Raw genomic sequence first — 27,517 nt, 5'->3', positions numbered from 1 at the left:
CTTTCTGAGTTCTCACTTTGACTACAGCAACACTCATTCAGTGATTAGGGCTGTTTAAGAAGTGAGCCAAAGGATGGCCTCTTTAACCCCCAAAAAAGAAAAAAAAACCAACAACAAAGTCTTGTACCAGAAAGTATGAGAGGGACCCACATGAACCTGAGAGGTCATTACGTTGCCCTGAAGCTAAAAATTGAACTAACTGTTGCATATCAATGAAATCACAGTTCTGGTTTTAAAAAAGAGATGAAAATAAAAGATTTCTGAAATTATGTGAATATAAAGAAGATAAAATTTACATGCATAAAATTATATATACTCATATGCATATACATACATGCAACCTTTAGTAATATATTTGTGATAGGAAAAGCAATGCAAAGAACACTAGATATGGAGCTTCCAGTGAAAGGAATCCAACTATGTCCCAAGTTAGCCCATTCCATTTTTAGACAGATCCATTTGTCATGAAGTACTCCTAGTTGCTTGTATATATTATTTAATGTCCCTTTGGACTATATCTTGGCAGTTCACTCACAGATTGAGTCCCTCAGGAATAACTGCCCCAAATTGAAACAACTTTGTGGGCTCACATCCTAAAATTATTTAGCTCACAAGTTCCCAAAATTTCAGGGGGTATGATTAGCTCAAAGTAAAAAAGCATTTATCAAATGTCAAGTAAAGAAAAAATAGCAATAAAACATCTTCTCCATAAACCTTAGGCTCACTGTCCCATAAACATACACAGCATCAGTGGGAATAATGAATGCTCGTAACAGATACAAGTAGAGAATAATACAATTAAGGAAGATATTGGAAGAGGCAACTTATACTCTTTTGGACCCATTGTACCCCCCAATATCTTCTCATGAATTCCTTATGTTGCTTCTCATGGGGCATAGCATCTCTTCTTAGTAAGTTACCGGGCCCCTTCTACCTTCTCTTGGGTATGGGGCCAATACTTGGATACAGTTTTCCACCATCTCCAGCTTTAGGCTCACCTGAAATCCTGACTGAGATTATTACTAGGCATTTTTGAAAAGGCTCAAAACCCCTATTCTAGAACTAGTAGAGTCTTGGCTGTGGGGCCTGCTATGTTTCAGCTCCAGATACTAGATTCCTACCAACTCTACTTGAATCTACAACTGGACTTTGTTCCACTGTACCCTGCCATATGATTCTGCTGCAAGATGTAATGGGGTGTGGGATGAGAGGAAGAACTCCATGCCCACCCTTATTGCACTGTCGAACAGGTATAAGGAAAAGGTAATAAGCACACTCTTTCCTCAGGACTGACCCTTGCCCCAAGAGTTCACTTATTTGACCCAGTTGAATTCTCTCTTCAATGTTCTTTTCAACTTTCTTTTATAGTATTTTTTGACTCTCTATCTTATACAAATATTAAGTTTTAGGTAGAGTTTACCAGTCACTCTGGGCTTCATTTCCAACCAAACTGACTACAAGAAGACCCAATCTCAGAGTACCAGGAACCATTACTGGCATAAAAACTCAATAGCAAGAATAATTAAACCAAAAGCTACCAGATGGCATGCTTCATCTTCTTAGTAGCTGTCCATCAATTGAGCTTCTCATTTCTCACTGTTCCTCCCCTAGCAGCAGCCTTGCAGAGTCCTTGTCTCCGCACTGTAGGACTGTGTCTGAGCTTTCTTCCCCCATGGCTCAGTGCCCCAAGATCTACTTCTACCAGCCTTGCCATAGGTTATATAAGTATACTTTCTCTCGCCAATCACTGATTACAGATCTGGATCTTCTGGGTGTGACTGGTTAACTATTCATATAAGTATGTGTCTTATCTCTTTACCTAGACTAGGAACTCCGTGACAGGGTGAGTACCAGCTCGTTCTCTCTCTCTCTCATTATCTTCTTGCTTGTTTGCTATGCCTATTATCAGCAGAGTGGTCACTGTGAGTCCTCATTTAATATTTTTCCAAGTCAAGAATAAGGCCTAATCAAATAGTAAGCCCTAAATTTAAAAACAAAACAAACAAACAAAAAAACCAGTGATTCCTCTACCTTTGGGTCTTTGATACTCTTTGTAGATTTTTCGTCAGCCCCTCTTGAATTATCTTTTATCCGTCAACATTCTTCATGTCTTCATACCCATCATGCCTCCTCCAGATGTTATTATCATTCTTTTATTATTATAAAATTCCCAAGGCCTGCATTTTAAGGAACATTCCCTCAATCAGATGCTTGCCTTCAGTTCTGCAGATCTATCCCCAGCCCAATGCTACTGGTCTATATCTAGGATAAATGCACAATGTCGTAGTCAATGTAAAAATATAAATAACTGATATATAGAAACAGCTAGCCAAATAAATTTTTTAGACTGTGCTCTCAACACCTAGAAGCTGTCATTATCAATAAAGAACGTTTCTTACGTTTGGACTCTAAGCTAAACATTTTCCATGACAATAACAGACATCTTTGATGGGTATGCATTTACTGTCTTTAGACTGGTTTTTGATAATAGCCATTGAATGAAATCATCTATATTGTTACACTTACAAGAAATTGCATATGATTTTGACATATGCATTGGAGACATCTTGTTGGAGAAAAGCTATTTAAGGTTTATAATGCCAAACCAAATTTTGTTTTTATCATCAATAAACAAACTCAGTAGGATCTTGTCCTCTCTGCCCCTTTCAGACAAGGATGTGACTGTAAAGATGTGGTCTGATGTGGAATATCATTTTGCAAAAGTCTTTTAGTTTATTATTATTATTATAATCTACATCAACAATAACTTCAATTTTTTTTTTTACAAATTCTTCTCATTAAGACATGAGAAAGCCAGTCCATGTGCATTTGTGTCTGAGTATTCGAATTGCACTTCTGCCATATTTCCATCTTTCAGGCATGGAAACAGATATTTCTGGAAGAACCATCATGATGGCTACCCAAAGAGAACCCCAACTTCAGTTCTGACTTGGTGACAAATCATATTTGTAAAACTTCATTTGACTGGTAAATTTCAGAAGTATGTAGCCACCTTTCGTGTTGAAATCCCTCCCCCCCCCCGTGTTCCATACTAACAGAAGTATTATTAAATTTAATGTGTGGGATACAGCTTACCAAAAGAAAATTGGTGGTCTGAGAGATGATCATTACATTCAAGCTCAGTATGTCATTATAATGTTTGATGTAATATTAAGAGCTCCTTGCAAAATTTTACACAATTAGCATAGAGATCTAGTATGAGTACTTGAGAATACCGCTATAGTCCTATCTGGCAAGGAATGGGTAATAAGGACCCAAAAGTTAAGTTGAAATCCATTATCTTCCATAGGAAGAAGAATCTCTAGCAGCATGAAATTTCAGACAAAAATAACTGTAACTTTGAGAAACCCTTTCTTTGGCTTATTAGAAAACTTGTTGCAAGCTCCAATTTGGAGTTTTTGCCATGCCTAATCTTATTCTAAAGAGTGTCATGGATGAAGATCCGGCAGCATGTTATGAGCAAGATGTAAAGATTGCTCAGATAGATGCACTCCTCGATGAAAATCTTATAAGGACTCAAGCTAGAGTCCAGAATCTGAGGTCTGGCTTTATAGGCAGCTGTCATGGGATGTCAGTGGTACAGAGCGTTTGCCACTTTATTATATAGCTGAGCAGAACATGTGTTTGATCTTTGGGATGTTAAAAGAGATAAGTGGACTTCAGAATGAATGTGGCACTTTAAAAATATGTAACTCATATTTTGGACATGAGAATGTAGCTGTTTTGGACCACAATTACATCCTCCATGAGTTTCAAAATACAAGATTGCTGCATTCCCATAACGGTAGTCAATGATGACTCTTGCTTGCTATGTTGTTTCCATTCCTTTTTCATTTAGATCATAATAAAGTTGCATTTCAAATACCTAAAAAAAAGAAAGATGGAAAAATGGGCATACTTTCCCAGGCATCTTTTTTTTTTTTTGCTAATAAGGTCTGTGATTTTTTAAAGCAAAAACTATGTATTTATAGGAAGAAAAAGTTAAGCTATTTTTTAATGTGTTCTCAGGATCATGAAGAATTATTTCTAACTGATTATGCTGAACTGAAGGAAATGGATGGAAAGAATAAACATAGTTAATTTAAAGCAGATGGAAACCTTGACAGAGCCCAATGCAGATTTAACTTGGGGATTTTTAACTTTTTTTAACCAAAATTTTATTAACATTGTTTTTAAGGTGCCAAAAGTTACAGTTACAGAGACATCCCCAAATCCCCAATAACTAGTTACTTGTTGGAATGGTTCATCTTGACCACATCTGGCCCTTAATTAGGTCTTCTGGGTTCCTGCTTGATTTTTTTCATGGCTGTCCTAATACTATGGATAGCAAGGCTCACAGACAACTGTGAATGAAGTTGATTAAGCACTTCAAAATCCTGATTTTGGGCTCAGAAATGTAAAGTATCAAATTTTTTGAATCTTGGTTTTGTTAACATTCCTCAATGTGTCTTGATCACTTTCAGTCTGGTGTTACGAAGCATTAGGAAAATCTAGGAAATTGTGTAGTTGTTTAATGAGCAGATATTCTTATACGCTTAAGAGTTTTGTCCCCCAAAAAATGCCAAACAGTTTTCTAGCTACCAGCAACCATACAACAGTTGAACTGTGTAAGTTAAAATTTGTAGAATCATTGAGGTTTCAGAAACTGCTGATTTCCATTCTGTCTTCCTCTGTTGAACTCATAAATGAAAAATGGTGCAGCTTTTCATTTTTAGATACTGTATGGGAACATTTGGACTGGAACTCTGTCAGTACAGATCCAGTGTAGAGGGCTCACTTACTACCTACTAACATCAAAATAGGCCCTTGGTGAGAACTCTCCTGGTCTAAGCAGGAACTGTTTTTTCAACTGTTTTCAACTGATTGGCACCTCCAGTATTGTCGTGTTTAGATCCAACTTCTTTGACTTCCAGAAAGGATTTTTTTAAAACAAACTAATGATGATCCTCATTTAGAGTTTCTTCAGATGGACTAACCACAAAGTATTCAGGCAAAGCCATAATCTCCCCTTCTATATTCTATGCTGCGGCCAGGGGTTCCTAACTAATCCCAGACACAGCCAGTGCAGAATGATATGCAGATTTTCTGCTTTTAACCAGTTCAATAAGCTCATCATAAATTCACCAATCTCCTCTCCCTTTAGGGGTTCATATATATGAAAATAAAAGATGTACCTGAGGATCCTTCTTCCATTTTTTAACCTCCTCACCCCTTCTCTCCCATTATCCACCTTTGTGCTGCCTACCTTGGAAAAAACCCTATTAGATTACATGAAATGTTGCTCTCAGAACAGTTCAACCCAACATATATCCCCAAGTGCCCTTTGGCTGCTGATCCCTATTAAAACTGTTCCCTATGATCTTAATGCATTTTACAGAAATAATTTTGGGTGCTTTAGGGTTGGAACCCATGGTACCCTAGTTGATTACTTGCTCTAAACAAAGTAGAGGTGTTCTTACTCTTTCTGTCATGACCGTCTGACCTGGAATCGTCCTGACTGGGCCTCCAGACTTCCTTTACAAAAGAAATCTCTTTGTAATTTGCGGTTCAGACTAAGTATTTTACTGTTGGCCTATATGACCTTGGCCATACATATCTTGGATTCATTTGGAAATAATTGAATCACTCTGAATATCATGCTTCCCTGGAACTCTTTATGTTTAGAGATCCCTTTGATAAGTGGAATGACAACAGGAAAGGAAAGGATGTGACTGAATGCTACCAATTAATTGATGTTCGGAAGGGGGATCATATGCTGGTCAGTGAAGGAAACCCAAAGGCTGCAGGTGACTCAGAAACTCAGAAAGAAGGAATTCCCCTCAATAAAACTGAAACAAGAAAAGACTTGAAGGGTAAGATCATTCCATGGAGAGATATCTCATTTTCTTTGAGATGAGAATATGAAAATAGTACTGTGTAGGTGAGGGCTGGTAGACAAAGCTAAAATAGTGTCTTGAAATAATCATGCTAATATTAATATTTTAGATTTAATACATGATTCTATATGATTTACAATACACATATCTCAATAGGTAGTTAAGGCAGATTTTTTTCTGTATTTTACAATGACTAAACTGACTCAGAGAAGTTAAGTGACTTTCCCAAAGTCACTAGGAAATGGCAAAGCTGAGATTCAAACCCAGATCCTCTGACTTCAAAACCATTGACTCCACCTTAACACTTCAAGTCTTCCACTACAACTCCAGCCAAGAACAATGTTCATGCTCACATTATTCCTGACAAAAGTAAACAGATTTTACCCTCTAAGTGCATCTTCCACCTAAGCTAAATATGAGAATTTGACCAAGTGGTACACATGAGAAGGTATACTGTCTAGAACAGAGATTGACCACCTGTGTGGCGTGAGTGTTCCTATGGTAACTGAAATCATTGTTTGTGTTTGGCATAGTGAAATTGGAGCTAGAAGGCCTGGACTTGATTTCCAGATCTACCACAGACTTTCTTTGTAACCTTGGGCAAGTCACATCATCTATCTGAGCCTTGGTTTCCTCGTCTGTAAAATGAATATTATAAGAATTATTGCATTACTTTCCAAAAAGTTATTGAAAGAAAACATCTTGCAAACTGTAAAACATTATACATATATTAGATATGATATTGTTATTATTGTCATCTTTATTGAAATCATAAAGCCAATTTCCACCTGGTACTATTTTCTCTTTTCCTTCTGTCTTTTATCTCTCCTTCTACCTTCTTATAAGTTCTTACTTCCTTTTTCCTCTCTTTAATCCTTTTCCCCATATATTCCTAGGACCATCTACTGGTATCCAGAGACATTGTTAAGCAATTATTCTGAGCTAAAAATGTTGCTGAACCCTGTCCTGGAGATATAAACGTAATCATTCAACAAGCATTTATACTTACTATGACACATACTTACTATGTGTCAAGCACCAGTACTAAGCTCTGGAGATAGAAAGAAAGATTAGAAACAGTCCCTACTTTCAAGAAGTTCACATTCTAGTGGTGAAGACACTATATCAATAACGAAATACACACAAGATATACACAGGAAGGTAATCTCAGAAAGGAAGGCACTAACAACTAAGGAAAAGCTGGAAAGGGACTCACACAAAATGTAGAACTTGAGATGAGTTTTAAAGGAATCCAAAGATACTACAAGATGAAAGTAATAAAGGAGAGTATGCCTGGTATGGGGATCAGTCAGTGCAAAGACAAAGAGTCAGGAGAAAGTGTTATGTGCAAGGGACAAAGCTGGTGTCACTAGATTATAATGTTTGGGGGAGGGGTAGAGGGAGTAAGATTTAAGGTTAGCCTGTCTGCCTAGATAGTTTTACTGGGCAAGCTACAGCTTCTTGGAGCCACAGGTGACAGTTGGGTGAAGAGGTCCTAGTCCTCCCAACAGGCCTCAAACCCATTGGTGAGTTAGAAGGGTGTCTACCCCAACCATGTGAGGACTTCCCTCAGTGGAATTGGCAGATGAGAACAATTTGTTCCAATGGCCATGAAGGCAGCTGAATCAGGCATTGTGGAATGCTTAAAACTTGGTCATACATCAAAGACACCAAAGTCCTCCAATGCATCCAGACCCATCACCAGTCATCCTGACTTTTGTCTTCCCATTGGACTTGTATGACTATGGAAGAGAGAGTGAAGCTGATAACATCGTGCAACTTTGCCTCACTTAAATCCAATTCATGCATAAGTCAAGACATCACCCCATTATGTCACTGGTCCTCTTTGAAAGCAAAAGAACAATAACAACAGCATGCAAGATGATTGAAAAGGTAGGATCTTCTACAATATATTCAAACTAAGAGATTTTCTTAGGACATTGAATAACCACAAGCTCATAAATTTAGAGGTAATAGGTAATTTAAGAGACCAAACAGTACAACCTCATCATTTTGCAGTTGAAGAAACTGAGGTACAAAGGATGACTTGCCCAAATTCACACAGCTAGTCAAAGAACCAGGATTTTGATTCAAGTCCTCAGTCACCAAATCCAGTGGTCTTTCCATTGCCTTCCTCCAAACTATGTGAAAGTAGGAAACTAATTTACCTTTAAACTTCTTTTTCACATTCCAGTTAAGGAAATCAAAACAGTTTCTGTGTGATAGTTGGAGAAATTTATATATCATCCCAATTGTGCAGAGGAGCATGAGGATATCTTTATAGGCATCACCTTGAGCTTCTAAGCCTTGGTAATAAATTGGAAGTAGTAATCTAGTTGTATAAGAGAGATCCTGAGCATTAATAAACAGAAAAATGTCACTTCAGCACCTTTCAAAATAAGGGAAGAACTCAAAGTAAAAGGGAAGGGGGATAATAAATCCAATAAAGAGGCATCAGCTCACTTCTGAAAGTTTCTTCAAGAGGAATAATGGTGTCATAGTTTTTAGTTATTCAAATGCCACTACTACCATTTTGAAAAACACAGCCCTTAGGATGCCAAGGGTTTTTTCTTCTTAGTCACCTGTAGTTCTGCTCAACCAAATAGATGAGATCCAAAAAGATGTGAAACAAAACTACAAACCATGGACAAGCTTAATTTGTAAGGTATAATTTCACCCTGCCACACTGAAACAAACAATTAAAGAGGAAAGGGAGGCAGAGAAAGGCAAGGAGTAGACAAGAAAGAGAAGAGTTAAGGGGAATGTCATCTCCTTTGCCTTGGAATGGAAAAGGACTGTAGACAAACTGCTAACAAAAAAAGTATTACTATTGTTGTTGTTGTTGTTGTTGTTGTTGTTGTTGTGTCTGTTGTTTCAGTCATGTCTGACTCTTCATGACCCCATTTGGGGTTTTCTTGACAAAGATACTAGAGTAGTTTGCCATTTCCTTCTCCAGCTCATTTTACAGGTGAGGAAAACTGAAGTAAACAGAGTTAAGTGACTTGCTCAGAGTCTCACAACTAGTAAGTATCTGAGGCCAAATTTCAGCTCTTCTTGACTCCAGACCCAGTGCTGCATCCAAGTTTTACCATCTGCTTTTGGAACATAGGAAAATGCCTGAAGGTTTTAGTCAGAGGTTACTCAGAAAAACTTAGAGTTACTCAAGTAGAATTATTGAACAAGATGTTCTTGGTTCTTGTCCCAGTTCTCCCATTGGTTATGCAGTATTAACCAACTTGCTTCTTAGGTCTCAGTTTCCCTTTCTGTAAAGTGAGAACATAGTATTTGATCATCTTTAAATTTCCTTCAAGCTTTAACATTCCATGACCTGGATTTTATAATGTTGTCAAGCCAGTTCTCCAATAAATACACATCCTACTCTTTCTCTAGGGATCTCAGAGAATATCTAGATCAATCCCTTCATTTTACAAATGAGGAAACTGAGGTTCAGAAAGGCTGAGTCACCCAAGGACCCAAAGGTAGAAAACATTAGAGGTAAGATTTGAATCAGGGTCCTCTGAGTCCAGAGACAAGGCAGATACACCTAGAAACCCTCTAGGCCTCTAAAGTGAATCACTCAGCTCCTGGAATAGTGTATCCAACCATCTTGTCTGATGTTAATCTCAGTTAGCTACTGATTCTCTATTTGGAGATCACTAGCGTTTGTGGCCACTCTCCTAAGCTTCCAACTAGTCTTTCTACATCTGTTCCTCACTTTTACTCAGAAGTCAGAGACAAAATGTTAGTGGAGGGAAATTATTTGAGCTGTACTGATTCAATTCAATAAATATTTTTAAGTGCTTACTATAAGTTAAGAACAGTACTAGATTAGGCACACACCTGCAAAGATGAAAAATAGCATAGTCTGTGCCCTAAAGGGACTAACAGTCTACCTTCCAGTCCCTACCTTCTCTCCCTCCCCCACCTGCCTGCCCCTAATCAAAGCAGAGGATTTAATAACATCTTGACTTGTATTAGTGATAATTTCATGCTTCAAAATGTCAAGAAACCAACAAGAAGAAATGTTATTCTAGATCTGATTGGTTTCTGGAGTGGGGAAGAAATGATGGGAACTCTGGGAGAAAATGACTATCCATTCCCAGAATTTTAAATACAGAAAACAAAATCCAGGAAGAGATTGGAACCCATCTAAACTTGGAGAGAGCAAGTTTCAAAGAGTTGAGAAGAAAGATAGGTAGGATCCCATGTAATAAAATTCTATAGAGAGTGTAAGCCCAGGAGAGATGGGAGAAGCCCAAGAGTGAAATCTCAAAAAGTAAAGGGAAATAATTCCAACTGAGGAGGAAATACAGGATTTGTATGAAAAAACTGATATGGCTACATGGAAAATTCACTAAACAATTTATATTTTTTTAAAGAAATATTCAGAAGATAGAAACAAGACCAAATAATAGAAAATGAATATGAGCATGGCATGATTCTGAAAAAAATGGAATCAGAAATGCTAAAGCTTAGAATGAACTGAGGCTGGCAAGCAAAACTAAAAAGGGGGGGATTTTTTTTAGCTATGTGGGGAGAAAAGAGAAGCTCAAAGAAGAGATAAAGACTTCTGGTAAAGTAGATGAAAAGATGATATCTAACAAAAGAGATAAGGTAAGTTTTCTCAATTCTTACTTAACTTCTGTTTTCTCTGCCAAGGAGAATCACTCTTAGACTAGATAGAACAAAAATGACAACTAAGAAGTTGATGTCCAGGAAAAGTAAGGAGTAGTATCACTGGATGGATTCACATCACCTGACCAAGATATACTACACTTGAAGAAATGGAAAGAACTGGCTGATGTTATTTTTGAACCATTGTCAAAGAGAGTTGAAAGATCTCGGAAAATAGAAGAAGGCTAATAAAAATGGAGAAAGGGAAATGTCCCCATTTAAAGAGAGAGAGAGAGAAGAGAGGAGAGAAGAGAGAGAGAGAGAGAAGAGAGAGAGAGAGAGAGAGAGAGAGAGAGAGAGAAAGAGAGAGCGCAGAGTTTCCAACCAAAAGCCAATGATTTTGACTTTTATTAATGGCAAAATCTTGATGAATATCTAGAAAAGGAAGCCATGATTATAAAGAGCCATCATGATTTCAGACTAGCGCTATTTCCTTTTATGGCAAGATTACTAAGCTAGTAGATGAGAGAGATGATGTGAATATAGTTTCCCTAGATTTTTGCAAAATTTTAGATAAAGTATCTCACACTATTATTGTTGAGGGGGGTGGCTTATGGATTGGATGATAATATAATTAGGTGGATTTGGTGCTAGTAGATTGGTCAGAGTGAAAAATTAATTTTAATGTTTTTGTGGTAGGAGGTCCCTAGTAAAGTTTCTCCAATGTTCTTGGCCCTCAGTTATTTGACATTTTGATCAATGACTTGGGTAAAGGCATAGATGGCATAGCCATCACAATTGCAGGTGACACCAAGCTGGGAGGTACAACTGACATACTGAATGAGAGACCCAGGATCCAAGAGGGTCTTGACAGGCTAGAACATTGGGCTGAACCTAATTAAAGATGGCTCCATGTCTGGTTCCACCCCTGTTTCTGTCCTTCATAGATTCTTAAAATTAGAAGGGATCTTAGAGATCATCTAATTCAACCTCCCAACCAACATATGGAGAATCTCTTTTACAATATCCCAGAGAGATACTAATCTTCTTGAATATTTACAGTAAAAGGGAACCCTTTAACTAAGACAATCCATTCCATTGTTGGATAGCTTCAACTGTTCTTGAGTTGTGTCTGATAATAAGTTGGGGGGAAATAGAAGGTGTCATAATGGAAATAACATAGGACTAGTAATCAGAAGATACTGGTTCTGGAGCTACTTTGCCATCAACTTACTATGTAAACTTGAGCAAGTCACTTAATTTCTCTGGGTTTCAAATTCCTCACCTGTAAAATAAAGAAGTTGGATTAGATTATCTCCAAGGTCCTTTTTGGCATTCTACTTTCTCTATTCTTAAGAATCTCCCTAGGGGCAGCTAGGTGGCTTAGTGGATAAAGCTCTGGCCTTGAGGACCTGAGTTCAAATCCAGACACTTGACACTAGTTGTGTGACCCTGGGCAAGTCACTTAACCCCAATTGCCTCACCAAAAAGCAAAAAAAAAAAAATCTGCCACCTTGTAACTTTTGCCTATTGTTCCCAGTTCTGCCTTCTAGAACTAAAATAAAATTTATTCTCTCTTCCACATGATAATCCTCCAAATATTTGATAAATATCAATCATATTGACTCAAAGAATTCTCTTCTCCAGGCTTAACATTCCCAGTCTCTTCAGCCATTATTCATATGGCTTAGTTTCCAAATGATGCACTACCTTAGTGATCTTTCTTTAGAAAGCATGGCTTCATTTTTGCATTTGTGACACTGGTGCCTAGCACAATGCCTGTTGTTGTTCAGCCCTTTCAGTCATGTTCAACTCTTCATTTGGGATTTTCTTGGCAAAGATACTGGAGTGGTTTGCCATTTCCTTCCCCAGCTCATTTTATAGATGAGGAAACTGAGGCAAACAGGATTAAGTGACTTGCCCAGGGTCACACAGCTGATGAGGAAACTGAGGCAAATAAGGTTAAGTGATTTGTCCAAGGACACATAGCTAGTAAGTGTCTAAGGCCAGATTTGAACTCAGGAAGATAAGTCTTTCTGACTCCAGAGTTGGCGCTCTATCCATTGCATCACCTAGCTACCCACAATGCCTAGTAGGAGCTTAATAAATGCTTAATAATTTATTGACATGCTCTGGCTTGTCAACATACCTCCCAGAAAGTGATTACAATCTATATGTGACTTGACAGGAAATAAGTACAATAGGACCATTGTCTCCCATGGTCCAAATACTTTATCTCTTTCTCTCTACCCTTTTGTCCTACCTCTTCCTCCCTCATCATACACAACTAAAAGGAAGCATGGTCTCAGCATCATAAGAAAAAAGACGAGCTCTCTGTGGATTAGGAGGGATTTAGGGAATAGAATTTCATTATCACCTGCTGCAAGGTCACTGACTTTAGCCTGCCAAATTGCCAACTACTTCAGGAAATGGAATCTCATTAGTGTAATTGAGTCATTGGCAGCCCTGAGATGCTCAATTTCTAATTTTAGAAAATGTTGAGAAATAAAATGGCAGCTGTTTAAGAGATATCAATGTGTACTGTTATATTCTGAAATCAAGAAAAGAATAGTTTAGTTGAGAGTATCACATGCTTCTGAAAGATCAGACATTTATTAGGACTGGAATGCAATCCAATATGACATTTAAAATTGGAATATCTAAATCTAAACAAACAGAATAGTACATTTAGTTCTTGCTCTCATTTGTTCATTTATCAAAGTTATTGAATGTCTACTATGTGCAAAAGAATTGGGCTATGCTAATTTTGAGCGAGGATCTTCCCATCACCCTCCAATACCTCAGAACACCCACCTCCCCCTACAAAAAATCCTTCCACCACAAACTGGTCTGATAGTTACAGACATCCCTAAAAAGAGTCGTTTTGATTTAACATTCTTTTCCCCACCCCAAATTTTCCCACTGTTAGAAAGATGCTTGACCATACTTACACTATTCTCCATTTTCAAACCCTGAGAAATTATACACCAGAAAAAGAGAGCTGATATTGGTTCTGCTTTGCTAAATCCACTCAGGGGCTAAGTCCCTGGCCAGCTGTGACATTAGATCCCATCCAAGGGGAATAAATGCAAAAACACTTTATGATTTTTAAAAAAGGTACATATGCCTTTCTCTCTGCCTTCTGCTTCTGCCAATTTTCAGTCAAGATACAAAGGCAAAACAACAACAAAGTAAATGGATATAACATGAGGCAATTAGGTTAAGAATAAGCTAGCACTTTCTGATGTCACTAAAGTATGACCAGCATTGGAATAGGTTAATAATAAAAAAAAAAAAGAAGGTATAGAATCATCCTCTCTGGACGTTTTGGAGATAGAAAAGGCCTCATTTATGTGGGTTCGTTTATCTGTAATCATTTCTGAAGATGTGGACTGAATGACCTCTCAAGATCCCTTCTAACCTTGAAATTCCAAGATAACCTGACAAGCTTTTTGAAGTTGCCTGAGATGAACTGAGGATGCTCATTATCATTTTATTACATAAGAATTAAATGTATTCCCCTCTAAAGAGGGCCTTTACATTGGAGTATGAAAGATGTCAAAGGTAAAGTAATTATCTTATAAAAATGCAAATGATGGAGTGGAACAAATAATTTAACTCTTAGTCAATTGAATTTTACTATTTACTATATTTACTATATTGAATTTACTATATTGGGGAGGGTGTGGCCCTTATCATCTCTTCTTAATTACATTCCCAAGAAAAAGAATCCATACAATACATGTAGCAGGAGCTGAATAATCGCCCATTTATACTAGTATCACAGAAACCAGTAACACAGCTGGCAAAGCACCCGACAATATTTATAAAATTCTAGCAGTTGCCAGAAAACAAATCATGGCAACAAATAGATATGATATATCTTCCAACATAATGTAATCCTTGGCTCAGGTTTGGAGGAGACCTACTTTATGCTTAGTTGAACAAGCCTTTTTGTAGTCGTACTATTTGATCAACAATAAAGAATTCAGGCTTAGTCCTTGTGTTGGTCTTGGGAGAAAGAGAATACCCCATTTATTTGTGGCTCTTTAATTAGCTTCCTGTGTCTCCCTTTCTTTCTTGAAACAGATTGGAAGTTACCAGCCCAGTTGGGAACTATTCATTCACAACTGACCTCTTTAAATTCAGACTCCCAAAGTGTTGGAGGACAAAATTGGGAACAGCCTCCCCAATTAGCAAACAGTTTCAGGATACATGAGGTGAGTCTTGAAGGTATTCACCATCTCCACTAATCCTTTGCTGATAGAGAACATCACAGCACTCTATCTTTAGTCTGGAATCATTCATAGGTGTTCTGAACAAGGTGAGGTCATTGAGGTCAGATTTGGGAGAGCAGTTTGGGTGTGAAAGAATTCACTTAGACAACTTTCTCTTTACCAATCGGAGCCTTTTATTTTACATGAAAAAGCATCATGAGTCCCATTAGCGAGAAGCTAATGAAAGGCCCTGATATTTGGAAGGACCAGGCTTAAATAGACAGAAAGCAATACAGCCTGAAGATGTTCAGCATGATGTAGTTTTAGGATTTTATGGTGATTAAAGATAAGGACAGGATGAGGAAGACAAAGAAAATTTTATGACACAGAATGAGGGAGATGGTTGCTTACAAGATAAGGTGGAATTTATGACACAGGATGAGGGGGAAAGGACTTTAAAGTGTCCTCAAGTTACAGGATCTCAAGTTTCAGGATGGGCTACAGAATGAGCCCCAACCCCTCCCCTCAGGGGGGTCATCACAAACTACTAGAAAAGCAACCCTTCATAATACTTTTAACCCTGAGGGCACCGTATGCTATATCCACATCAAGGTGGCTGTCACTTATTACAGTGGAGAGGTTGAAAGAAATGAGGCAATTATTCCATCCTAATTCACTCCCAATGCCCAATAAGGTGGGCAATATACTTATCACCTCCTGAAATAAATCCCAAAATAAAAACTCCCAGGAATATTATAGCCGAATTCCAAAGCTCTCAGGGGAAAGAGAAAATGCCTCAAACAGCCAGAAAAAAAATATTCAAATACCATGGAGCCACAGTCAGGATCACACAAGATTTAGCAGCTATCACATTAAAGGAGCAGAGGGCTTAGGCATGATATTGTCGAAGGCATAGGAGACAGGATTATGACCAAGAATAACCTGCCCCCCAAAACTTAGTATAATCCTTCAGGGGGAAAAAAATAAAATAGACTTTCAAACATTCCTAATAATAAAAGACCAGAGATAAACAGAAAAATTAACTTTCAACTATAAGAGAATCATAAAAAGATAAATATGAAAGAAAAATCATAAGGGACTCGATAAGGTTAAATTGTTTACATCCCTCGATGGAAAGATGATGCACATAATTCTCTTTTTTTCTATAGAATGTCATATATTAGCAGTACAACTCAATATTTATTGACTGCCTATTATGTGCATAACTCTATACTAGGCACTAGTAATGCAAAAATAAAAATGAAAGAAAACACAAAACAATTTGATGAGGAAGAAAATACTAACCTCTTAATGCTAATGTCTTCTCTCTATTGCTTATCTCCACTTTATATTTTTTTATTTTTTTACCCAGTTGTTTGCCTGTTATCTCTCCCATTAGATGGTGAGCTCCTTGAGACTAGGGAGGTTTTATTGTTATTGTTATTTTGTTTGCCTTTCTTTGTTTCCCTAGCACTTAGTACAGTTCTCGGCTCAGGGTAGATGTTTAATAAATGTTTATTGACTGACTGAGTGACACTGAGTGGATCTGAAAAGGCTTCTTGTAGGAAGCAACACCTGAAGTGAACCCTGAAGCGAGTTAGATTTACAAGACAGAGCTGAGGAGGACATACACTCCATGCATGGGGACAGGCTATGAGAAGGTGGGAACACCGGACATGGAATGTTAGGTTTGGAAAGAGCTAGTAGCCTAGTTTGGCTGAACCACAGAGTACATAATAAGAAGTGATGTTGAATAAGTCAGGAGAGGTAGGCTAGAATCAGAGGAATCAGATTATGAAGGGCTTTAAATGCCAGGTTGATGGTTTTATATTTCTTTTTTTATTAATTTATTTTGATTTATTGACAATCATTTCCATAAGCTTTTGAGTTTTAAATTGTTCTCCCCCTCCCTCACTACCTCCCTCCCCAAGACAGCACACAATCTGATATAGGCTATACATATACATTCCTGTTAAACATATTTTCATATTAGTGATGTTGTAAGGAAGAATTAGAACCAATAGGAGGAACCACAAGAAAGAGAAAACAAAACAGAAGAAAAAAATAGCAAATAGTATGTTTCGATCTGCATTCAAACTCCATAGTTCTTTCTTTGGATGTAGATAGCATTTTCCCTCATGAGACCTTTGGAGATGTCTTAGATCCTTGTGATGCACACAACTCTTAAGAATTTTATCATTATTAGGGCAGTTAGAAAGTCTCTACATAGGCCATGGGGACAGGAGTCAATCAATTATGTTGGGATAAGCTAAAAAAAAATGGATAGGTGAGAAAAAGGAGGAATGGAGAAGAATGAGGAAAATTATTTCACATAAAAGATGTGGAAAAGGAAGAGCTTTTACAATGGAAAGAAAATGGTGGGAGTGGGTAGGCAACAGTTGAACCTCACTCTCATCTGAATTGGTCCAAAGAGAGAATACACACACACACACACACACACACACACACACACACACACACACAATCAATTGGGTATAGAAATCTATCTTACCCAAGAGAGAAGTAGGAGAGGAAGGGGAGAAGAAAGAGGGAGGGAAATGAAAGGGAGGGCAGATTAAAGGAGGTGATGTGATCAGGAGCAAAAAAGACTGTTGAGGAGGGACAGGGTAAAAAGAGAAATAGAAGGAGAAAACAGAAGAAAATAGGATAAAGGAAAAAGGACAGTTGGTAATCATAATTCTGAATGTGAATGGGATAAATTCACGAATAAAATGGAAGTGGATAACAGAATGGATTAGAAACTAGAATCCAACAATATGTTGTTTACAAGAAACACACTTGAAACAGAAATACACAGAGTGTTACACTAAGTGGCTGGAACAGAATCTATTATACTTAAGCTGAAGTTTAAAGAAAAAAAGCAGGGGTAGAAATTATGTTCCCAGAAAAATCCAAAGCAAAAATAGACATAATTAAAAGAAATAAGCAGGGAAACTACATCTTGCCTATAAGGCACCATAGACAATGAAGTGATATCAATACTGAATATGGCACCAAAAAGTACAGCATCCAAGTTCTTAAAGGAAAACTTAAAGGAGTTGCAGGAGAAAATAAACAGTAAACCCATACTTCAACTTTCCCCTCTTTGAGCTAAATAAATCTAGCCAGAAAATAAATTTTTTAAAAAGTTAAAGAGATTAACAGAATTTTAGAAAAGTTAAATATAATAAAACTCTGGAGAAAATTGAATGGGAATAGAAAAGAGTTTATCTTTCTTTTTCTCAGTTATATGTGGCACCTTCACAAAAAAACGACCATGCATGAGGATGCAAAAACTGCACAAACAAATACATAAAAGCAGAAATAATAAATTTACCCTTTTCAGACCATAGAGCAATAAAAATTACATTCAGCAAAGGGATATTGAAGCAGAGATTCAAAAATTAATTGAAAACTAAATAATCTTATTCTAAAGAATGAGTGGGTCAAAGAAAGAAGCATGGAAACAGTCACTTCATTAAAGACAATGACAACAATGAGACAACATACCTGGAGAAGAAAATATTAAAGGAGGGAATTATTTGAAAAGCTGTCATTAGGCTGAGGGATTAGACTTGTCCTGTTTGGCCTCAGAAGGAAGAACCAGAGGCAATGAGTAGAACTTAAAAAGAGACCAAATTAGGAAATTGAGGGATGCCCATCACTTGGGAACTGGCTGAACAAGTTGTGATATATACTTGTGATGGAATACTATTGTGTTATAAGAAATGATGAGCAGGATGGTTTCAGAAAAACCTAGGAAGACTTACATGAACTGATGTAAAGTGAAGTGAGCAGAACCAACAGAGCATTGTACACAGTAACAACAATATTGTAAGAAAGATCAACTGTGAAAAACTTAGCTACTGTGATCAAGACAATGATCCAAGGCAATTCCAAAAGACTCATGATGAAAAATACTATCCACCTCCAGAGAGAGAACTGATGAACTCTGAGTACAGATTGAAGCACACTTTTGAAAACTTTCTTTATTTTTTAGCTTGTGTGTGTGTGTGTGTGTGTGTATTTTCTTTTTGCAATATGGCTTATATGAAATACGTTTTGCATGACTTCAAGTGTATAATCAATATTGTATTGCTTGTCTTCTCAGGGAGTAGGAAAGGGGTAAAAGGGAGGAAGAGAATTTAGAGCTCAACATTTTAAAAAATGAATATTAAAAAATTTTGCATTTAATTTAGAAATATGTAATGAAATAAATTTTAAAGGTATTGAAAAAGAGAGAAAGAGAAAAGAGACCAGTTTAGGCTTAATGTCAGCAAAATCTTCCTTAACAATTCAAGTTTGCCAAAAGTGAAATGGATTGCCTAAGGAGGTGATAGGTTCCCTCTCCTTAGAGACCTTAGGGCAAAGCCAAGATACATGCCTGTATGTCATACTTGGGGTTCCTTTTGTTTAGTGGCCTAGATGGCCACTAAAATCACCTTCTGACTCTCAAATCCTGTGACTTTGTTCATCTCTGAAACCAGAATAAAAAGGACTAGAGAGACACATTTCTACCTTCTTCACTCCACAGAAAAAGCTATAAATTGTAATAGACAATGGTTTTGTCCAATGGGACTCTAGATGATTTGGTCCAATCACATGTCATTGGGATTGGTTAAAAGTGACCTTAAAGATCCAATCTCATTTTACAGATGAGGAAACTAAGACTCAGAGAGATAATGACTTGTCTAAGATCACACAACTTGGAAAGTAGCAAGGCTGAGATTTGAAACCAGGCCTTCTGACTTTAAATCCAATCTAATACCTACTACATGATGTTGCCTCCATCTTGCATTGAGGAGAGCTTTACAAGGAAAGTTCTAAGAATTCCCTGTGGTAATTTAGTTGGAAAGAGGTTGAAAATCCTCTAAAAAGAGAATTTAAAATCATAAGAACAAGGTTCAAGTTCTGATTCTTCCACTTCTCTAGTACCTCAATGATCCATAATTTTGTCATTATGGGTACTTCCTCCACTAATACATATGATAATGCCTGTACAACATGGTAAATGGTTCATAACATCATACCTTTCCATCAGGATAGGGACTTTAGAGTAGTTTTAAGCTGTTACATACATAAATGAGCACGCTTATTTCAAAGAGCAGGCTCAACCATGAGGACAAGTTTCTGGCACCATTTGGCAAGCCCTATCTTCCACTTTGCTCTACCCTATCTGTGGCTCTCTGGAGGTGGTCTTATTGGGCCAGAAGAAACTGGACTACTACGTGCATAAGTTTTTTTGCCTTTAGCTCCTTGTTCTTCATATAAGTAGTGAAATAAGACTTCAGGCTCTTTAGGTTGACTAATAATCAAAGTAATTCGAACCTACATAGCACATTAAAGTTTACAAAGCAAGGTTATCTCTTCCCTTCCTCACCTGCAAGACCCATCCCAGACTTAGCTTCTCTGTTATTCACAGAGCCATAGAATATCAGAGAAAGGTGAGACCTTAGAGACATTCTGGTTTAACTCCCTTCTCCCATTTTACAGATGAGGAAAATTGAAGCTAAAAGGATTAAAAAAAACTTCTCCAAGGTCTCAATACAAATTAATGGCAAAACTGCAATTATAACTCTGATCTCCTGATTACCAGCCAGGCATGCTATTTCCTTTACACATGGTCCCATGTATCTCAACCAACTTCTTCTGATCGCTAGGAGAATCAAGTACAGGGTATGGGATATAAGAAGTGCCTCGAAGAATGGAGAAGAGAGCAGCTAGATGTTTTGTATTCATTCATTTTTTTCTGTCAGTGTGTTAAAACTGTGCGAATGTTCATTAATTTCTTTTCTGCTTTGTGTGGCAGGGTCCTTTTAAACATTATATGGACTCAAAGCTGGGAAAGCGGTTAGCAGGGAGGAAAGAATGCCGGTGTCGATTTGGAGATATTAATGTTCACAAGTGCTGCCAGTTTGGAAAGATCTGTTCTCCCTTCCAGGCTCTGGCCACTCCAGTGAGCATGCTCTTTTTTTTTCTTGAATGGGTAGTCAGAATATCATACCATCCCCCCCTTTTTTTGAGACAATCACAGTTAAGTGAATTGCCCAGGGTAACACAGCTAGTAAATATCTGAGGCCTCCTAACTACAGGGTCAGTACTCTATCCACTGAACCATCTAGCTGCATCCAGCACTTTTTAAAGGGATGAGAAATCGACAAGTATATGTTAACATCTGCTGTGTGGAAGGCCTGATGACAAGAGATAGGGATAAAAAAAAACAAACAAAAACATAACAATCAATCACTAAGCATTTATTAAATGCCTACTATGTACCAGGCACTGTTCTAAGCTCTGGATGTAACATACCATATAACATAACATAGCAAAACAAGTCCTTTCCCCAAAAGAACTTATGAGAGATATAGCACATGTACATTATGTTGAAGAACATTAGAGGAGATAAATCCTTAGCCACAAAGGAGATCAGGAAAGATTTCCCCTAAGAGGTGGTATATGGAGGAAGGTAAGGAAGGATTCCAAAACATGAAGGTGATGAAAGAGTACATTCCAAGACTTTGCAAAGGTATAGAGGCAAGAAAGGGAGTTCTTAGTTTGGTAAACAGTAGGTAGACCAGGCCTCCTGCAGTACAGAAAACACACTAGGTAGCTGTGTGAACTATGTCTAAAAAGGAGAGCTGGATCTAGTGCCTGTAATGGTACTCTTTACTAATTGTTCTCCATATTCTACTCTCATGTGGGTATATCCTGATTCAGTCCTGGGCTCTCTCCTACCCTCTCTCTATACTCCTATCCTCATCAGTTCCCAATGTGGCTCCAGTACTAATCTCTTTCCTGAGCTTCGGTCCCATATCACCACCTTTCTATTAGACATTTCAAACCCAATGTTAAATTCAATGTAGCAACAAAAGAACTCATGATCTTTCCCTCAAACTCATCCCTCTTCTGAATTTCCCTATCAAGGGCACTGCTCTTCTCCTACTCACCTAGGATCAAAATCTCGGAGTCATCTTTAACTCTTTTCCCTCACCCTCCATACCAATTAGTTGCCAACTCTTGTTCATTTTCTCCACTCACACTCTTAACATAGCCATTACCCCAGTTTAGGTGATTTAGGTAATATTGCCACATCTTCTCATTGATTATTCTGCCTTCTCTATCATCTCTCTAAATCATTGTCCACACAACTGCCAAAGCAAGGTCTGTCCATGTCAGTCCTTTGCTCAATAAACTATATCGGCTCTCAATTTCCTCTAGTATTATATACAACATCCTTTATTTTTCATTTTATGGCCTTTACAACCCAACTTCAACCTGCATTATTATACATTACTCCCTTTCATGCACTATATGGTCCAGTCAAATTGGCTTTCTTGTTTCTCAGACACAAAATTCCATTTCCCATCTCCATGTCTTTACACAAGCTACCCCTTGTTCCTGGAATGCACTTCCTTCTTACCTCCACTGCTTAGAATCCCAGGTTTCCTTCAAAGCTGAAGAGCACATCTTACTTGAGACTTGTCTTGATTCCCCAGGTACTAGTGCCTCTCACCAAAAAAAAAAAATAACCCAATATTTTTGGTATATATTGGCTATGTACTTATAGGTGTAGATTTCTTCCCCCAAAAGAATATAAGCTTTTTAAAGTTAGAGACTATTTCATTTCTGTCTTTGTGCTCCCATCACTTAGTTCAAGTCCTGATTTGTAGTTGGAATTAAATAAATGATTGTTTATTGATCGATTAATGGAAAAGGAGGGGATCAAGGGCGCAAGTAGAGGCACTAGTCTTAAACAAGGAGAAGCGTCACCCCTTCATCGGAGACTGGATCAAAGGCAAAGAGAATGATGTAAAGGCCAAGAACATCCCACCAGCAGGCTGGTGACTGGAGAGGACGGGAGCAAAATAATGTTGCCTAGGGAGTTCATTGCAGTGCTTACGGTAAATGAGTCAGGATAATATTAGTAAAGGGAAGAAGTGGAGGAATGGACAAACTATCTAAATGGCCTTGCCTTTTGCTAGCCTATTCCAATGACTGCCCAGAAGTTCATCACCCATGTCAGTAATACAGTGAGTTAGATGGTGCTTCCCAGTTTTTAACCAATAGACAAGACCAACCTCTGTCTCTCTAATGACATCAAGCAGTCACCCACTCCCCTCTGTCTACCAAAATCTGGCTGAATATTATATTAATCATCCAGATGTGCTATTCTATAAATTGACTTGCCCTTCAAAGCAGGGAGAATGTTGCCCATATGCTGACAAGCTACGAGTCCCAACTTGTAGCAACAAACAAACATCTGTATTTATATATTTTTCAGCCCCATTTATTTCAAGCCCATGTTTCATAGGATTTCAATCTGGAAAGGCCTCACAACAATCACCTCATTTTAAAGATGAGGAAACTGAAGTCCAAAAAGGACCTTTCCCAAGGTCACCCAGGAAGTAAGCAGCAAAGATGGATGCTAACCCAACTTTTAATCTAGTTGCTGGGTTAAGGACCAAGAGAACTCCAATTAAATGAAAGAACTTGAGCAATCTGTCACATTTTAACACTGTCTTGTTTGGTATCCAAAACTTCTTAACCCACACAGTTATGGGCCTAAATAAAATTAGGTAAGCCTTTAAAATGAGCACATGAGAATTTTAATAGGCAATAAAACTTGAGGCTTCTGGCATATGGCTTTCTACTTTCTGCAGGTACAGAAGCCTTCTTCTGTCAACAATTGAATATCATAGTGTTCCTAGGGAGAGGCTTCCTGGACCTTTCCTGGTTCATTGTTCCAACTGGAGAATCATGACCATTTTCTCCTTTCTAGGAGATGAGAAGACTGATGCTGCCTCAGGACCTGCCCATAAATCCCCGGATGGAGTACCTGGGATTCCCCTCTACTCTAGACCCAGGACCCCAAGATTTTTACTTATCTTCTGAAGATCTGAATACTGAAGAAGATAGTGACAATGAAACAGAGAAACCAGTGATCCAAATGAAAACACCTTTATTCCCACCAATAGTTAAAACAGTAAAATCTAGTGACATAAAATGATTAAAAGAAATCTCAAAATTGGCTTCCCTCCCATATGTGTCTACTGGCATCTCTTTAGAATACTAACTCTGAAAGACTTTTCAAGCAACTTTTTAATATTCAAGTCTGTAAAGAAAAAGATACCATGAAATTAATGGGCATTTAGAAATCAAGAGAAGGGTAATTGATACTCCTGGACTCTACATTGAAAAATACATATGAACATTAATATTAATAAATTATTAATTAATAATATTAATAAAAATACAAACACATAAAGCAAATAATTACAAAAAGAGGAACTATAGGATTCCTTTAGATAAAACTCCTCCAACTTGCATAAATATAGAATCATAAAGCCTCAGAATTGTAAGAAACCTTAGAAACCACCCAGTTCAACCCACATCTGAATTACAGATGCTCTTTATTATAACATTGCTGGCACCATCCACTTAAAGACATCCAAAGATTGAGGAACTCATGAAGCAGATGATTTCACTTTTGGCTAGCTTCTCTTATTAGGAAGTAGGTCTTTTTTTTTTCATTGTATTGAACTCAAATATACTTCTCTATCATTTCCACCCATTGTTCTAGTTCTGCCCTAGGGAGTCAAGCAGAACAAGTATAATCCCTCTTCCATATACTAACCTTAAAACATTTAATCATTTCCCCAAGGCTTTGTTTCTGTCATCCAACATTTTGACAATCCTTTCCAGCTTTGTATCATCTTCAGATTGATAAGCATTCTACCCCTGTCATCATGTAAGTTGTTTTCAGAACACCAACTAGATTAACAAAGAAGCTAATCAGCTAATAGGCAGCCAGGTGGCACAGTGGATAGAGCTCCAGGCCTGGAGTCAGGAAGACTCACCTTCCTGGGTTCAACTCTGACCTCATTTATCAGCTTCTGACCCTGGCTGGGTAAGTCACCTTACCTTGTTTGCTTCAGTTTCCTTATCTGTAAAATGGCTGGAGAAGAAAATGGCAAACCACTCCAGGGTCTTTGCCAAGAAAACCTCAAATGGGGTCATGAAGAGTCAGACATGACTGAAACAATTGAACAGTAAAATCTGTTAATGTTCCTATCTGAGGAAGCAGCCAGCAGGGAAGAAGGAATGATGCTATTGATTTGGAGATATTAACATTCACAAGTGCTGCCACTTTCGACAGATCTGTTATCACTTCCAGACCTGGCCACTCCAGTGAATGTGACTTTTTTTTTTTAGCTTAAACGGTTTCTGTAATGGGTAGGCACAATGTCGCACTATCACTTTTTTTAAAAAGACTCAAATGTACTAAAATTTAAGAAAAAATATTATGAATTTGACAAACTCTTAACAAACATGAACATTTCTTCATAGGAAGAAGAACACAAAAAGAGGACTTCATATGAAACTGTGTGATATATTTTTAAATACATATTTCAAATTTTTCATGGCAGTCCCAGTACTTAACAGCTTATGTCCCTCCTGATCCTTCTCCTGGCCTCTTCTCTCTATTTTCTTCAATGATTCGTTGATACTCTTTCCTTCATTTTAAAAATTATCAGTATAACCATCCTACCTCTACCCATCAATCTCCCCCCACTAAAAAAAAAGGCATCCTTTGCTAAAGTAATAATAATAATAATAATAATAAGCATAGTACAGGAAGTCTATTATTATTGCTTCAGGAAACTTCATTATACCCTGTGAATTATTATAAAATAGTGACCCAGTTTGGGAACTAGGGATTCAAGCCAATGGAACTTGAAACAATCTCTCAGGATTATGCCTAGAGACCTACAAAGCAGGTTTTTAGCAGCTATGCTCTAGGCACTCACCTTAACAGTGCAAGTAAAAGTCAGGATAAGGAATCAGAGAATATATATGGTCTACACTTGCCTTCTGCCTTGGTCTCCTGGTTGTATATAGCAGGTTCTAGTTTTGACAGGAGTCTGTCATCTGTCTTCTGCAAGATCCCAAATCTGAGATTGGTTTCATCCCTACTATGGAACTGACAAGCGCCAATAAAATATTGGAGATAGTGTTAGTCTCAGGCCTCTTGCACAACCACCTTGAAGTTGGCACCCAGGTGCTAAATCAGCCCTACTTTCTCCTGTGGTTCCCAATACTCTAAGTATATATTTTGTCTCTGTATCTCTGTGCAGTGATCAATGGTGCTGGTTCTGTCCCTCTTATTCTTACAGATCTGGGCCAGAGACTCGGTTTCAGGTCTCTAGTTACTAGAGCTTTCACCGGCTTGCAGTCCCCTTGTTCAGAGCCTGGGCTGACGTTAGGTCCATTTGTAGTAGTTTGTGTTAGCCTCTTTGGCTCAACTACCCTCCCCAGCTCTGCTGTCTACCCAGTCACCAAGGTTCACTCTAACTTCCCTGCAAGATTCTCTCTTTGCCTCTCCTAACTCCAATCTTTCCTATTTACCCAAGCTTCCACCTATATCTCCAATGCCACCTGTTGACACACCTTGTCTAGCTTCTGACTCTTCATATGCAATTCTGAATTGGATGGAGGAGGTCATTTCTCTTTCTTTTTGTTTTTCTTTTTCATTGGTCTTTGCTAGGGATTTTTCAGATATTTCCTGAGCTTCTCTATGACCTTTCATATCACATCTTAATTATAAGTGCAGCCAGCATACTTGTGCTTAAAGAGGAGCTTTCTGGAAATGACACTTCAACCCAAAGGAATATTTCTAATGGTTGGGAATTTCAAGCCCTGGTGGTAGCTAGATGGAAGCTGGCCTTTGACCACCTCTAGCTTTCTCTACCACTGAGTATCACCTCAGTAGAACAGACAGTGGAACTATGGAGACTAGAGGGAAAGGGAAGGTGACTAAATTGGATATCAAACAATCTATGGAATATTGGAATCATAGGACATAAGGACCCTTAATTCAGTGTCTTGCATCTAGTAGGCACTTAACTTTTGCTGAATTTGGCATTTTGCTAAAGGTTTTAAGATGATTCTGATCTGACTCAGTGGTTTTTCATAGGGACCCAAGAGGGGAAAAAAAGGATATTTCTTAATTCAACAAAAATTGCAAGTGCTGAACACAGTGCTGGAGACACAAAAACAAAAACTGCCAAATGACGCCAACAAGCATCCTTAAGAGCTGATGACTCACCAGGCACTGTGCTAAATGCTGGAGGTACAAAAAGGAAAAGAAAAACCCCAGCCCCTGCTCTCAAGGAGCTCCCAATTCAGTTAGGGAAAAAATAAGCCCGACAACAATGCACAAACAAGAGACAGTCCCTGCCTTCAAAGAGTTTCTATTCTACTTGATAAGCTCCTTTAGTTGCTTTAGGCAATTGTCAACCAGAAATCCCACTTCTGACACCAATTTAACTGTCAAACCAGAAATCATGACTTCATGAAACATGTGTGAAAACTGGATTTATTACAAGAGAAAGGCACTTAATACCAAGAAGCCTAGTAATGCAGGGAAAGCCTTGGATATTTAAGTTACAGGAAAAAGGAGAAGTGATAGGGGAAGGAAAAAGGACTGAAGGAGAGGAGAAAGGCAATGGCAAAAGCAGCATTCTTTTCTCTCGGGAATTGCTAGACCATGAAGATAGGATGGTCTGATTATTTACAAGGGCCCTAGCTTCACACACAGTTTCTCATTCTGCTGAAGACTGACTGGCACTTGTCTTGACCCCTAAGGTCAACCCACATCCTAAGGTTGTTGTGAAGATCAAATGAGGTAATATTTGTAAAGTGCTTTGAAATCCTTATGTGTTCCATATTGTTGTTGTTCAGTCATTTCTCTGTCATGTCCAACTCTTTGTGAACCCATTTGGGGCTTTC

The 27,517-nt window shown here is 37.9% G+C and overlaps 1 protein-coding gene and 1 pseudogene across 1 annotated transcript in view; both read left to right on the top strand.

Annotated features, from left to right (window-relative positions):
- LOC110218282 (cilia- and flagella-associated protein 337-like) overlaps positions 1 to 23,735 on the top strand; it is an 86,987-nt gene extending 63,252 nt beyond the window's left edge. The window contains exons 16-19 of the mRNA XM_078155731.1: positions 5,686 to 5,807; positions 14,601 to 14,731; positions 20,538 to 20,684; positions 23,508 to 23,735. Of these exons, the coding sequence (XP_078011857.1) occupies positions 5,686 to 5,807; positions 14,601 to 14,731; positions 20,538 to 20,684; positions 23,508 to 23,735 (628 nt within the window). The remainder of the gene's footprint in view (positions 1 to 5,685; positions 5,808 to 14,600; positions 14,732 to 20,537; positions 20,685 to 23,507) is intronic.
- Positions 2,973 to 3,628, top strand: LOC110218239 (GTP-binding nuclear protein Ran pseudogene; annotated as a pseudogene).
- Positions 23,736 to 27,517: the final 3,782 nt, after the last annotated feature.

This window comes from Phascolarctos cinereus, unplaced genomic scaffold (genome assembly GCF_003287225.1).
Source record: "Phascolarctos cinereus isolate Bilbo 61053 unplaced genomic scaffold, phaCin_HiC Scaffold_5;HRSCAF=322, whole genome shotgun sequence".
Classification (NCBI taxonomy): domain Eukaryota; kingdom Metazoa; phylum Chordata; class Mammalia; order Diprotodontia; family Phascolarctidae; genus Phascolarctos; species Phascolarctos cinereus.
This window is presented reverse-complemented; position numbering and strand designations above follow the sequence as displayed.